This window comes from Pempheris klunzingeri, chromosome 15, assembly GCF_042242105.1.
Source record: "Pempheris klunzingeri isolate RE-2024b chromosome 15, fPemKlu1.hap1, whole genome shotgun sequence".
Taxonomy (NCBI): domain Eukaryota; kingdom Metazoa; phylum Chordata; class Actinopteri; order Acropomatiformes; family Pempheridae; genus Pempheris; species Pempheris klunzingeri.
This window is the reverse complement of record NC_092026.1, coordinates 3,602,994-3,615,223: the sequence shown is the minus strand read 5'-3', so window position 1 is coordinate 3,615,223 and position 12,230 is coordinate 3,602,994. Positions and strand designations below refer to the sequence as shown.

Genomic DNA, 12,230 nt, shown 5'->3' with positions numbered 1-12,230 from the left:
TCCCTGCGGCCGTCAAATGCTGCGATTCCATTTCCCTCAATTAAACTGAACTGATATCAAAGCCCTGCACTCACATGTGTGTGTGTGTGTTTGCATTCGTACACACTGTATATATATTTGGATTGTATCTGCCCCCTGCCCCAGTCTGCACTTGTGTGTTTCTCTGTCATGGCTGCCCAGTGTGTTTGCTCTCCCTTTATCATGGCCAGGAGAGAACTGCCTGTCTGGCTGCGTGTCAAAAGCAACGAAAGCAGAATGGCAGCGAATGCAGCAGCAGCAGCTCCACCGCTCGGTTGTGTTGCAATGAAAACCGCTGTGACAGCCTGTGAGCCCAGCAGGGGACCATTTTCCTCTTTAGAGGGGCTGGAAATGTTGTCATTGTAATGGGCAGTTTTTGACAACACTTAGTCTCGAACAGCACTATCATCATCCAGATTTTGGGGCTGGGAAGAGGAAGGAAAAAAGAGGGAACGTGCAGGAGTAAGATACTACAAAAAGGCTACGACACAGACTGTCAAAAGGGAAACTGAAGCAAGCAAGCTGTTAATGAAAGAATATTATATCTGCCTCTAGAGATAACAGGGTGCAGCTGCCATCGTATTACCACGCAGTGTCAGAGAGAGATAGGCTCAATATAGGTGTAACAAGACAAAGGTGGACTGTAGTTGCTAGCCAGAGTGATAAAACCTTCCCTGCAGACACGCACTGTTAATGTGTTCACGTGTCCGCCCCTCGCTCGGCTTTTTCCTGTCAGAATTATAAGGAAATAAGCATAAAGACATGATAATATAAATGACTCTAAGGCCCCCGTTCAGATGTGGGCCTAATTAAAATGCATCCTGGGTGACCTTATCACGAGTAGACAGCTCTAAAAATAGGTGTGAATGCACCCAAAATGAAACAAGGACACATTGTGATGCAGGTGCTCAGAGCTAATGGCTATGTGTGCTAATACAAAAGCAGGACAAAGCAACAGAACACAGTCTATAGCTGAAATTAATTGTCGTGTCACTCTCTATGGCAGTGTCATTTTACACCGTCTTATCGGGGTTTTGTTTTCTGCTTTGTCTTCTTTTTGCTGGTATAAAAATATACCAGATATTAAAGCTTAAAGTTTATTCCGAGGCATTCTGCATGTCTCCTTTGGGGTAAAGTGTAATCGCTGCTTATTGGTGATCAGCCTTCTAATCCAGCACCGTCATCCAGTCAAAAATGTCAGTGTGTCCAATACTTTAATAGTTTATGACGAAACACTTGTGTAACTAATGAGCCTCAGCTGCAGTGTGTCTCGAGTGCTAATTAGCACACGTTAGCACGTTGCTAAAATGGTGAGCACAAGTAATCACATCACACAGATGCATTTGAGCCCCATGCTGCTGCCAGGTGAGACCAGGTGCCCCTGTAATAGCCACAGCGCAGGTATTAAAAGGTACTTGATGTTAAAACTTGTTGATCGTTGTTGGTTTTAACTTTGATGCAGATGTGGAGTGTGTTGAGGGCGCTCTGTAACTCATCCTTATCATTTTATGTCAGGTGACCAAGACAAGAGAAGGAAACCTGCCTAATTTAACTTTGTTCAAGGTTGTTAATCGGCCCTCGGAGGAAATGACTGAACTGAATTGACTAGTCTTGTAATGTGTGTGTGTGTGTGTGTGTGTTCATGTCATTCATTTAGATCCACTGGCTGTGTGACAGCCTGCTGTTTAAAAAGGTGCCGATGAATGCTAAAGTACATCAGATCTATATTTGCGAGGAGAAGATAATAAGGAGCTTACAACTTAATGATGCATACAGGCACTCTAATCAATACAGCAACTATTCAGCAGTTTTTAATGAAGGATTCTTGTCCATGCGTTCTTGTTAGAGGTGGATATTGAGCTGTCTCACACAGTCTTTGTGTTTGTGTTATTTATCTGCGTTAAAAGATGACATTTAGAGTATCGACTTCGGCGCTGCAAATATGCAGCAGCACATTATGTGCAGTGCTCTTAGACACTGTGTGGAACCGTCGGTGTTATTATTGTAGAGGAATGCCAGCATCTCTCCCTGACACGCAGCATCACGCATCAAACAATCTCTCTGGCTTATCGGCATTTTGTTTTTTCATCCTTTACAGCAGAATGATGCTGTTTGCTTTGGGTTTAGTCATTGACACACATGCAGACACAGCCATCATTTCTTATTTCTAATCCAGTCCAAATCCTGACCATGTTTGCTCAGAAGTTAATTCCACTGGCCAAAGGTTAGACTAGTTTCACTGCACTTCCCGCGCATGCTAGATTTGGATCATATAAAGGGGTGCTGTGCAGAGAGGATGAGAGCAGTTTTCTAATGGAAGATACTGACCTGGACCTTCCTCTGGCACTCTGCCAAGCTGTCAAAGCTGATTTGATTGGCCGTTGTTGAAGCACATGCCTACTCCACTTGCCAATAATGTATTCCTCTTACTAAACAATGTATTGATCTGCATTGTGAGTGCTCTGTGGTTGTAAATTCGTCCAGGCTGAGGTAGCAAGTTCCCCTTTGCATTTGAAAACACTCTTTGCTCCGTGTGCAGGAAAGAGCCCGTACTTGCTGTTCACCAACCGGCACGAAATCCGACGCATCGACCTGGTGAAGAGGGACTACAGCCAGGTGGTGTCCACCCAGAAGAACGCTGTGGCTCTGGACCTGGACGTGGCCAACAACCGTGTCTTCTGGTGTGATCGCTTTCACCGGAAAATCTACAGGTGAACCAAGAGCGGAAACCTGAGTTATGATAACTAACCTACTTTAATTTGATCTTGGATTTTGGAGCTGTAAACCTGAGTTTACATGTTTTCTTGTTCCCTGCTGTTGTTTGGCACATTGCTACATTTCTATTTGGCAGACCAGTGTACAGTATTATGCCACTCACATGTGTTACACACATATATTAACCAAACGGGGACCTACTCTAAGAAACATTGTCCTGCAGTGTTACTAGTGATCAAAAGGCAGCCACAGGGATCCCTTAATTTAGATTACAAACCTGATCTTAGAAGAACAGTCCTCAGTTTATGGTAGATGTCTTATTTTTACTGTAAAGAAGCTTGAGTTTGGGAACAAACCAGACTTTACATTGGACTGTCCTGCATAATATATGATTATGACTCCACAATATGCTTTTTTTTTTTTTTGTTGCATTCAAATATATCAGAATTTGCTGCAATAGCAACTGTGAGAAGGAGTTTTTTTAAACCCAGAAGATTTTGAGATGCATACCTGATGTTGTACATGAGTATACACATCAGTTGTGATGATACATTATGATGTGATATGATATCTATATTTCTAACTAGGTGGAGAACTTTTTACATTACAATATAGACTAACATTATTGATTTGATCTCTGGTTTGGGCCACTGGAACATCTGAAGGTTTCAGCTGTTTTTACAGTTACAGAGAATCTACAACTTTTGTCTTGTATCTGACAATACAGACAGTTATGCCAAATCATATATTGTACAGACTGAGCATATACATATCCAGTCGTTGGCTCAGGCCTGCTATTATTTTAGCTTAATTTCACCCTCCCTATTGTTATCCCAACTACGTTTTCTCCCCAGAGTGTATTCTAATTGGAGCACTGTGTTCTCGTTATAAAATGGATGTTAAGAGAAAAGATCTCGTGGGGAAACTAAAACTGTTCGGGAGCACAGCTGCTTGGCCCTCACCTCACGCCTGTGCTGGGGCCAAATCATTAGCGAGCAGGGCAACCCCTGAGCTGGGCCTTGTCTATTCTGATAAGTGGTCCACCTAAGAAGGACGCTAACCCCCGGATGAACCTGCTCAGCACATGGCCCAAGGCTACGGCTCACATACCAGTCCCACTCTCCACTCTGCAGTCGCTTTACCGCACAGTGGAGATTGGAGAATGAATATTATGGTGATGCATTATGTTTAGGCTATTCTCTTGTCCTCTCACTGCCCCGTATGGGCTTTATATATCTGCTTTATATACACTCACAATCTATCAAATCAGTGTCACTATAATTCTTGGTTGCCTCAGACGTTCAGCTTCCACAGCAGTGATTGTAGTTACTTCTATTTAGTTACAGATGCAGCCAAACTACTGTTTTGGAAGAAGTTTGTAAAACGCTTTAGGTAATGAAATCACTAAAAGTCGATAATTCACAAGGATAAATCTTTTGGGGAGGGTGACAAGTAATAAGAAGAATACTGTATACAGACTCATTATCACAAAATAGGACCCCACCAGGCAGTCAGCATCCCTCCGCCACACATCGATTTTGCAATAACAGCCAGCTCGCTGAGATTATGACTTACATACTCCCCCCACCCCAAACTCAAAATGCTCCCTCCTCCCTCCTCCCTCTCTCCCTTTATCTCCCTTCTCCTGCAGTGCTTTCATCCATGAGGCCAGTGACCCCTCCCAGCAGGTGCCGCTGTTGGACTCATTCCTGCACACCCCTGTGGGCCTGGCGCTGGACTGGCTCCAACACAACCTGTACTGGACCGACTCCGGAGACAAGTCCATCTCTGTGGCCTCAGTGGACGCCACCAAGAGACGCGTCCTCATCAACACCGACCTGAGCGAACCCCGGGCCATCGCACTGGATCCCCACCACGGGTACGGGCGAGGAATTTAGTGTATTTATGTGTATGTGTGTGTTTTATTTATCATGACAGCATTGATTGATTAATGTTATGTAACACCTAATACTGAAGATACAAATGACAGGATTAATAATTATAGTAGCTAACGATGACCTCTGTGCATCATTATAATAGCATATGCTGATGTCAACAATTCATTTCTAATTCAAAAAGTAAGCTAATTACCATGTTATGAATTTACATTTACACTTTCCTGGACGTCAGCACAAAATACTGTGGTGTCAAACTGAGTTTATATGGGTCACCCCCCTCCACTATATGTCTTTGAGCATGCTGGCAGACTATACTGATCACTGTTTCCTGTTCTATAATATTGAAGATGACGGTCAATGACCCCAGATAAAGATTTGTAAAGTGATTTCAGCCTCGCACCAAGGAATTGAAAAAACATAATCCCCTTCCGGGACCACATCTAATGATAAACATAAGAGAACTCTTGTTGCTGAATATGTGAATCTAGAGTAACAAGCCTGTGACCCATTTAGCATCCTGACTCAATAGTTTTTTAGAATTTCTGTCCTAGATGATCGCTCCTAATCTGGGAAGCTTTATGAATTTGTGCCAGCGTGTGCTTCTGCTGCTTTTGTGTTCCGGTGATCCAAACCCAGACGAAAAAACAAACAGGCACAAAAATAAACTAAAATAAACCGGCGCATAGCCTAAACCGAGGCATACATTACAGATCCAATCACAACTGTCCAACAGGAATACAGCACTCACGCAGATTTCTCACTGTGACACCAAATGAGTGTTGTCTTTGCAGGAAAACTCACTGAATGTCAGCATTACGACATTTACATAGAGATGAAATGTGAAAATCACATATTTTGCTGCTGTGATTGCTGGCTGATATTACCCAATAACCATTCAAACTATACTGAACTCATGCAAACAGCTTTTTAATGTGGTGCTTTATACACTAGGGAGTTAATTTTTTTTTCCATTTAGCAAAGTATTTACAACTCAGAGGGTGTAAATTAGCACAGCCACAGAATACACTGCTTCTAATTATGACATAAATGGCTGTTTACGATTTGGATTTTAAGATTTTAAGATCTGTAGGTAATGAATTAGTTAAATAAGCTCATCAAACAGGTCAGTGATTGAATTAGAAATGACAAAATACTTGGAAAGAAGAAAAGCCAAACAGGATGCAGATGAGAGATGACGATGAGGTGGTAAGTTAACGTACATGAAAGATGAAGATGACGCTGTCTTTACATTGCTGGTGTATTGATTTCGTGGTGCTGAATGGGCAGCTCCCATACAGATCTGTACTTTTGCTGCAGTTTCTCTCACTAACGTTGTTTTGTAATATACCAGCAGTGATTTACAGACAGTTCTGTCTGAGTTTCCTCTAAAACACACTCCCACAAATCTTACAGGTGCTATTACAGACATCCAATCAGAGACAGCATTGCCTCTGCTACAGCTTAGTGAAAAAACTGGCATTCCCCGTTCCTATTTTCTGCAGCCTCATATAGGATTGATCTACAACAGACTGTGTAATGCACAGGCAATTTTTAGCAGCTCTGGTTTTCTGTCATCTTGCCAGTGCAAACACGTTGGTGCAGTCCTCATAATAGATACAGAGGAATGCTATCAGATTTGCCAGGACCTGAAAAACTGTGGCATGATAAATTGGTAAATAAAAACCACATTATTTCTCTGTTATGCAACAGCTGCCAGACTGAACAGACAACGTGAAGAGCAGCGCCTGCAGAAACTCAAAACTTCAACAAAGAATGTCAAAATTCCAGACAAACAAATTGACATGTTTCTGGGAAAAACATTACAAAGACTGTTGGCACAGCAATGTCACCACACCAATAACTGTGTTAGACATGTACACGTGAATAACAGAATCTACCTTATTGCAAACAGTATAATGCTCATTTCTTCCTGAGCACAGCAGCACTACATGAACACCCCATAATAACACGGTACCTACGCCTCCTTTGTTCAATCCAGCTTCATGTACTGGTCAGACTGGGGCACGCAAGCCAAGATAGAGAAGGCCGGGATGAATGGAGTGGACCGACAGGTGCTGGTGGCTGATAACATTGAATGGCCCAATGGCATCACTCTAGGTGAGAGTCACCTCTTGTCTTCACACTATATCTTACGCAGTGCTTTATGTTACACTTTTCTGGCTGCTGTAGTGTTTTTAAATACTCCCTAAGCTCAGTCCTGAAAAAGAGCTAATGCACTCCATCGACTCATTGTAGGTAAAGGTCAGACGTAATTGAAATAGTAAGGGTAAATGTTAAATGAGGAAGGTAAAAATTGATTCATAAAGTTATCGCGGTTGCTTATGAGAGATATTTCAAGTGTTTCAGAAGTTATAGATTGACACAGTAAAACTTGCTGTGGTGTAATCGTGAGAATCTGACATTTTAAAACGTAATCAATATCACCTAAAGGGATTTGTTGGTCAGAGTGCACGAGTGCTTACCGCAAAGACAATCAATTTCTACTCAGCATGAGAACGACCTGTCCGTGTGTGTGTGTGTGTGTGTGTGTGTGTGTGTGTGTTTCTCAGATGTAGCCAACAAGCGTCTGTACTGGGTGGATTCAAAGCTGCACCTCATAGCCAGTGTGGACCTGAATGGAGCTCACCGCAGAACGCACATGTCGTCTGCAGAGAGACTGGGACACCCCTACGCTCTGGCTGTGTTCGAGGTCTGTGTGCAATAGATTTTAAGGATTTTGGTCTGTTGTCCGTGGTTTCTTCCAGCCTCCCACATCTCATCATACCCTCATCCCTCTCATCAGCCTCACAGGGGCCTGCAGTGTGACTGGGAGTCCGAATGAAATGACTGTTAAATTCAATTTACTGTATGCTCAGTGAGTGGGTGTGTGTGTGTGTGTGTGTGTGTGTGTGTGTGTGTGTCCTTGTGTATGGGCTATCTGTTTTCCCTCGTGGGGTTGACTGGCTGAGCATGCTAAACAGAGGAGGAACCAGCCTAAAGCAACACACTCTCACACACACTCATCAGCCAACTTCCCTGTGTGTGTGTGTGTGTGTGTGTGTGTGTGTGTGTGTGTGATATGTCACAGCCATCAGACAAACTTAAATCTCGTTTTGTGCCAAACAGTCCTGTAAATCTGCTGCCACATGGTTTTTATGTCGCGTGTCCAAGCACACCCTTCTCTGGTGTGTTCTCCCTGTTGTTGCCACTGCAGCAACTTTCAGATGGGTGCTAATGACATCACCCAAGCGGCCTATTCCCCTGTGGGACTCCTGGTCTCAGTGGGAACAGATGCAGGTTTCATTCAGCAGCAGACCAGATTTACAAGCAGTTTGTATTTTGAGGGTGATGAAGCTTGTGTTGGTGCTGCAACTATTCTACATACATAGTACAATGAGTCATGAGTAACTAGTATCTTACCTGTACAACATTTTTTATATATAGAAATGTAAAGTACTGATGTGTACGTAGGTAGAGCACTAGAGTTAAAGGAATCCATTTAACTTGGTTAAAACTGAAGTTACATTCCTCTGCTGTTACAGAAATGTTTTTTATTTGAGAAGCTGCTCCCAAATCTCTCTTGTTTATCTCAGTTCTAACCTTTGAAAATGAAAATACCAACAGAGTTAAGCTGTCCAAAGCATAACCTTGAGTTTTTTTTTGTGTCTGTACTGTACTGCTGTACGTCCACCTCCCAGACAGCGCTGTAGCGTAGCTCACAGAAACAGTGATGAATTCCCTCTGGGGGTAATACATAATCGATCTGGGGTTTCTCTGCTCTCTGCCCTGCTGTGACTACAAGGTGACCTTGTCGTCCAGGATGCTGAACATTCACCGGCCCAGTATTAGTGAGTGGAGCTGGTTGTAGCGTGCAAACACACACACACACACACACACACACACACACTTGTGTAGCGAGGCCTATTGTCTCATTGGAGATTAGCCTGTGTTTTCTAAGGCAATCAGCTCCAGTTCATGACGTCTTTTTAAACTGTTGAGGGAGCGAACTGGGGAAACAAAGCAAACAAGTCGATTAATAAACAACAAGCATGGTTAAAATGTGCCTTGGAGTTACTACATTTTGATCGCAAGAGGATGTGCTTTAATCATTCAAGACCTAACAGTGTAATGAACCAGAAAGGATCTTCTTGACACTTCAAAGGTAGAAAAAGAAAACTGATGGGTAGATTGAATCTTCTTCCACGACAAGGTGTCACGGTTCCATTTATCACATGCCAGCCGCTCCAATTGAATCAAAACATGTCTTCGTTACCATTAAACCCTTGCACATGCATTGCCTTGATGCAATTATCCCCTCATATCATCACACAAATCCAAATAAACACACTCTCTCCTCTGCTAAAGATGATGAAACAGACATTGTGTGGCGACAAATATTTATCAGTGCATATTTCACTTGAAATGAATGAGACTTGTCTTGACACAGAGCCAAGCATTGGCAGCAATTAGTGCTGCGTGTCCTCCCACAGCATGCCTCTTATCTCCCTACGCTCTCTTTTTAGGTGATTGTCCCTTTTCAGTCATCTGTATTCAGTTGTGACTCTATTGTTCCTCTGTTTCATTCACTTTCTGTCACTTGAGCATAAACATATTTTTAAAACGGTCTCTTTCACCTTAAATGATTCTTTTACACGCGTGAGTTTCTGAAAAGTCAGAGAATCATCAAAATCATTAGAATTCATCCTCTGGGAGCCACAAATGTCCGTTCAAGATTTGGTTTGAATCGTTCTAATAGATGTTTAGGTCATTTCACCGGATAAGTTAGAGCTTTGACCACCTGGTGATGCTAGAGGAGAGTAGGAGTTTGTAGGAGTCATCCTCTGGAGATCAAAAACATCTGCACTAAATCAATCAAATCAATTCCATTGTTGTTGAGATATTTCAGTCTGGACCAAAGCGGAGGGCCGACCAACAAACACTGCGATCCCCTAGAGCCACACAGCTAGCATACCTAGGGACTGGGCGACAGTGTTCTTCCAACAAACCCAACAGAAGTCATCTGTCATCTATAATAAAATCTTGGGGATGTGAAGAGACCTTAAAATGAAATAGAGAATAATAAAAATGGCGGACACATTTGAATTAGGATTGTAAACTTGCACTTCCAAGCTTCCCATCGGCCATAAATTGACCATCTTTGCTATCATCTCCTTTTGTTTTGTACAGATCTAATCTGTAAGTTGTAGTTGCATGGCTCTGTCGGACTTTGGCTGTTTACCAATATGTGCTGTTAGGGTTCAAGCTCAACATCACCCCGACTAATTCATTCTGTGCGTTTCCCATATTAAGACAATGATTCTCCCCGTGTTTCAGGATCGCATCTACTGGACGGACAGAGACAGGGCAGCGGTCTTCATGGCCAACAGGCTGAGCGGTCAGGACATCCACACGCTGGCTGAAAACCTCAACGACCCTCATGACATTGTGGTCTTCCACCAGCTCCGACAGCCGCAAGGTGTGTGTGTGTGTGTGTGTGTGTGTGTGTGTGTGTGTGTGTGTGTGTGTGTGTGTGTGTGTGTGTGTGTGTGTGTGTGTGTGTGTGTGTGTGTGTGTGTGTGTGTGTGTGTGTGTGTGTGTGTGTGTGTGTGTGTGTGTGTGTGTGTGTGTGTGTGTGTGTGTGTGTGTGTGTGTGTACGTACGGTACGAGCGAGGCACTTTGCATGTGTGTCTGCACGTTAGTTCTGTTCACTTCCCTCCCCTCATCGTGTGAGCTGAGTCACATCTCTGTGACCGTGTTTCCTCCGTGTCAACTCAGGCACATGAATAAATGATGGTGCGGCTTGTGACTGTGGTGGAGTGATCAAAGCGTCGGGAGCTGCAGTACAGTCCCACATCTGTCAAAGCCCTGCCGCCAAACCCACTTTTCTCCGGCAGGACAATACAGATTTGAGCTGAAATGGACATTTCTTGTGTGACGGCTGTGTATTTCTTTCCTCGTGTGTCAGTTTCCATTCCTCTCTCTGCCTGTCTGTCTCTTTTTATTTCAACTTTCCGGTGCATAGTCCATACTCATTTATATTTCAGTCTGTCACTGTATTTCATCGCCGTATTTCCGCCTCAATCCTCATACATTCTTGTCTTTCCTGGTTTGGATCTAAAAAGCTGTTTGATGAACCAAGTTGTACTTGACACAGTAGCACAAGGACTAGTTAATAATTACAGAAATGTCCCGTACGTTGCCAGATTGTTGCCTTTGTATGCTTGAAAAATGTTCTTTATGTGAAGTAATGGGCTTTGTTGAAAGGGAATTCAACAGTGTTCACAGTGGGGAAACGATCAAGTGTGGCAACTTCTTGTGTCTCTCTCTGCCTCTCTGCTATCTCCCTGTGTTGAAGAAGTGATAATCTTATTTATGTAACCATCACTGTGTAATTCTCCATGTCTTTCTCTCTGGCACTGTCTCCAGGCCCAGACAGCTGTAATCTGGGCAGTGTGGCCAATGGAGGCTGTGAGTACTTGTGTCTTAAGGCTCCACAGATTACCGAACACTCGCCCAAATACACCTGCGCCTGCCCTGACGGACAGGACCTGGGGCCTGATATGCGAGGCTGTGTGCCAGGTGAGCGTGTTTATGAGCGGTAATTGATAGTATTTAGTAATCAATAGCACCTAAAGGCATTGCTTGGGCAGAGCACCACAGTTCCTGCTGCACAGATAATCAGATTCTGCTTCACTTAAGGAAGCTCTTTTTATTTTATCATTCAGTTATCAGGGGGGGAATTCTGTGCAGTTTCCTACTGGATTTATTCTGAGTCTGACACATGTTTAGTATCCAATGTAGTTAGATACTGTATTAATAATAATAATAATAACAACAAAGCAAAACAGAGCTGTTATTTCATGTTATGTCCTACATGTTTTATTTCTAGTAGGTAGTAATTAATAACAAATTACTGAATATGTTCCCTCCAAGCAACATAGTTATTGAACCTATAACTAAAACAGATAGTTGCTAAGCAACACACACAGGCAGTGGATACGATAAGACGGACCTCTGTGCAGTGTAATGTAATGTAGTCTAACACAACTGTTTGTATACAGTAGCTTGTAATGTTGAATCACATTACCTGATGATATATGTGGGGCTCAGCTGCTTTGTAACTGTAAAGGACGCATTCAGTACACGACCTGAAGTGAAGTCACTGATAAATATGTTTGTTATGCACCATTTTGCTTCCTGTGTCAAAGCCCTCCGCTGTGCTCTTCCTTTCTTTGCAGCAGCGCCAAGAGACGACATGGCGCCGCCACCCTCGCCTCCTCCTCCTGGATTTACGCCCGACACCAGAGCGACTGCTGCCGAACACTTCCCACCGCCCTCGGGGGGAGTCTCGCAGGCGGATGCCACCCCCCACTTGACCACAGCTCCCTCCGGTGCCCCTGATCCCCTCACACCTCTCTCCACTCTGAAGCCTGTGCCGTCACAACAGTCCAAGGCGCTGGGCTCCCACTCCACCGCCACCACTATGGTCGTCTCCACGACACCTGCGGGTGACAGCAGCGTCTCTCAGCACTGTGAGTGGACTGTAACATACTTCTGCCTACGTGTGCGTGCCCATACACTACTCCAAACACATTCAC

At 43.6% G+C, this 12,230-nt stretch overlaps 1 protein-coding gene across 1 annotated transcript in view; it reads left to right on the top strand.

Annotated features, from left to right (window-relative positions):
- Positions 1-12,230, top strand: part of LOC139213856 (low-density lipoprotein receptor-related protein 8-like) — a 66,930-nt gene that overhangs the window by 52,272 nt on the left and 2,428 nt on the right. Inside the window, exons 10-16 of the mRNA XM_070844524.1 lie at positions 2,558-2,729; positions 4,385-4,612; positions 6,631-6,749; positions 7,202-7,341; positions 9,966-10,107; positions 11,059-11,211; positions 11,871-12,164. Of these exons, the coding sequence (XP_070700625.1) occupies positions 2,558-2,729; positions 4,385-4,612; positions 6,631-6,749; positions 7,202-7,341; positions 9,966-10,107; positions 11,059-11,211; positions 11,871-12,164 (1,248 nt within the window). The remainder of the gene's footprint in view (positions 1-2,557; positions 2,730-4,384; positions 4,613-6,630; positions 6,750-7,201; positions 7,342-9,965; positions 10,108-11,058; positions 11,212-11,870; positions 12,165-12,230) is intronic.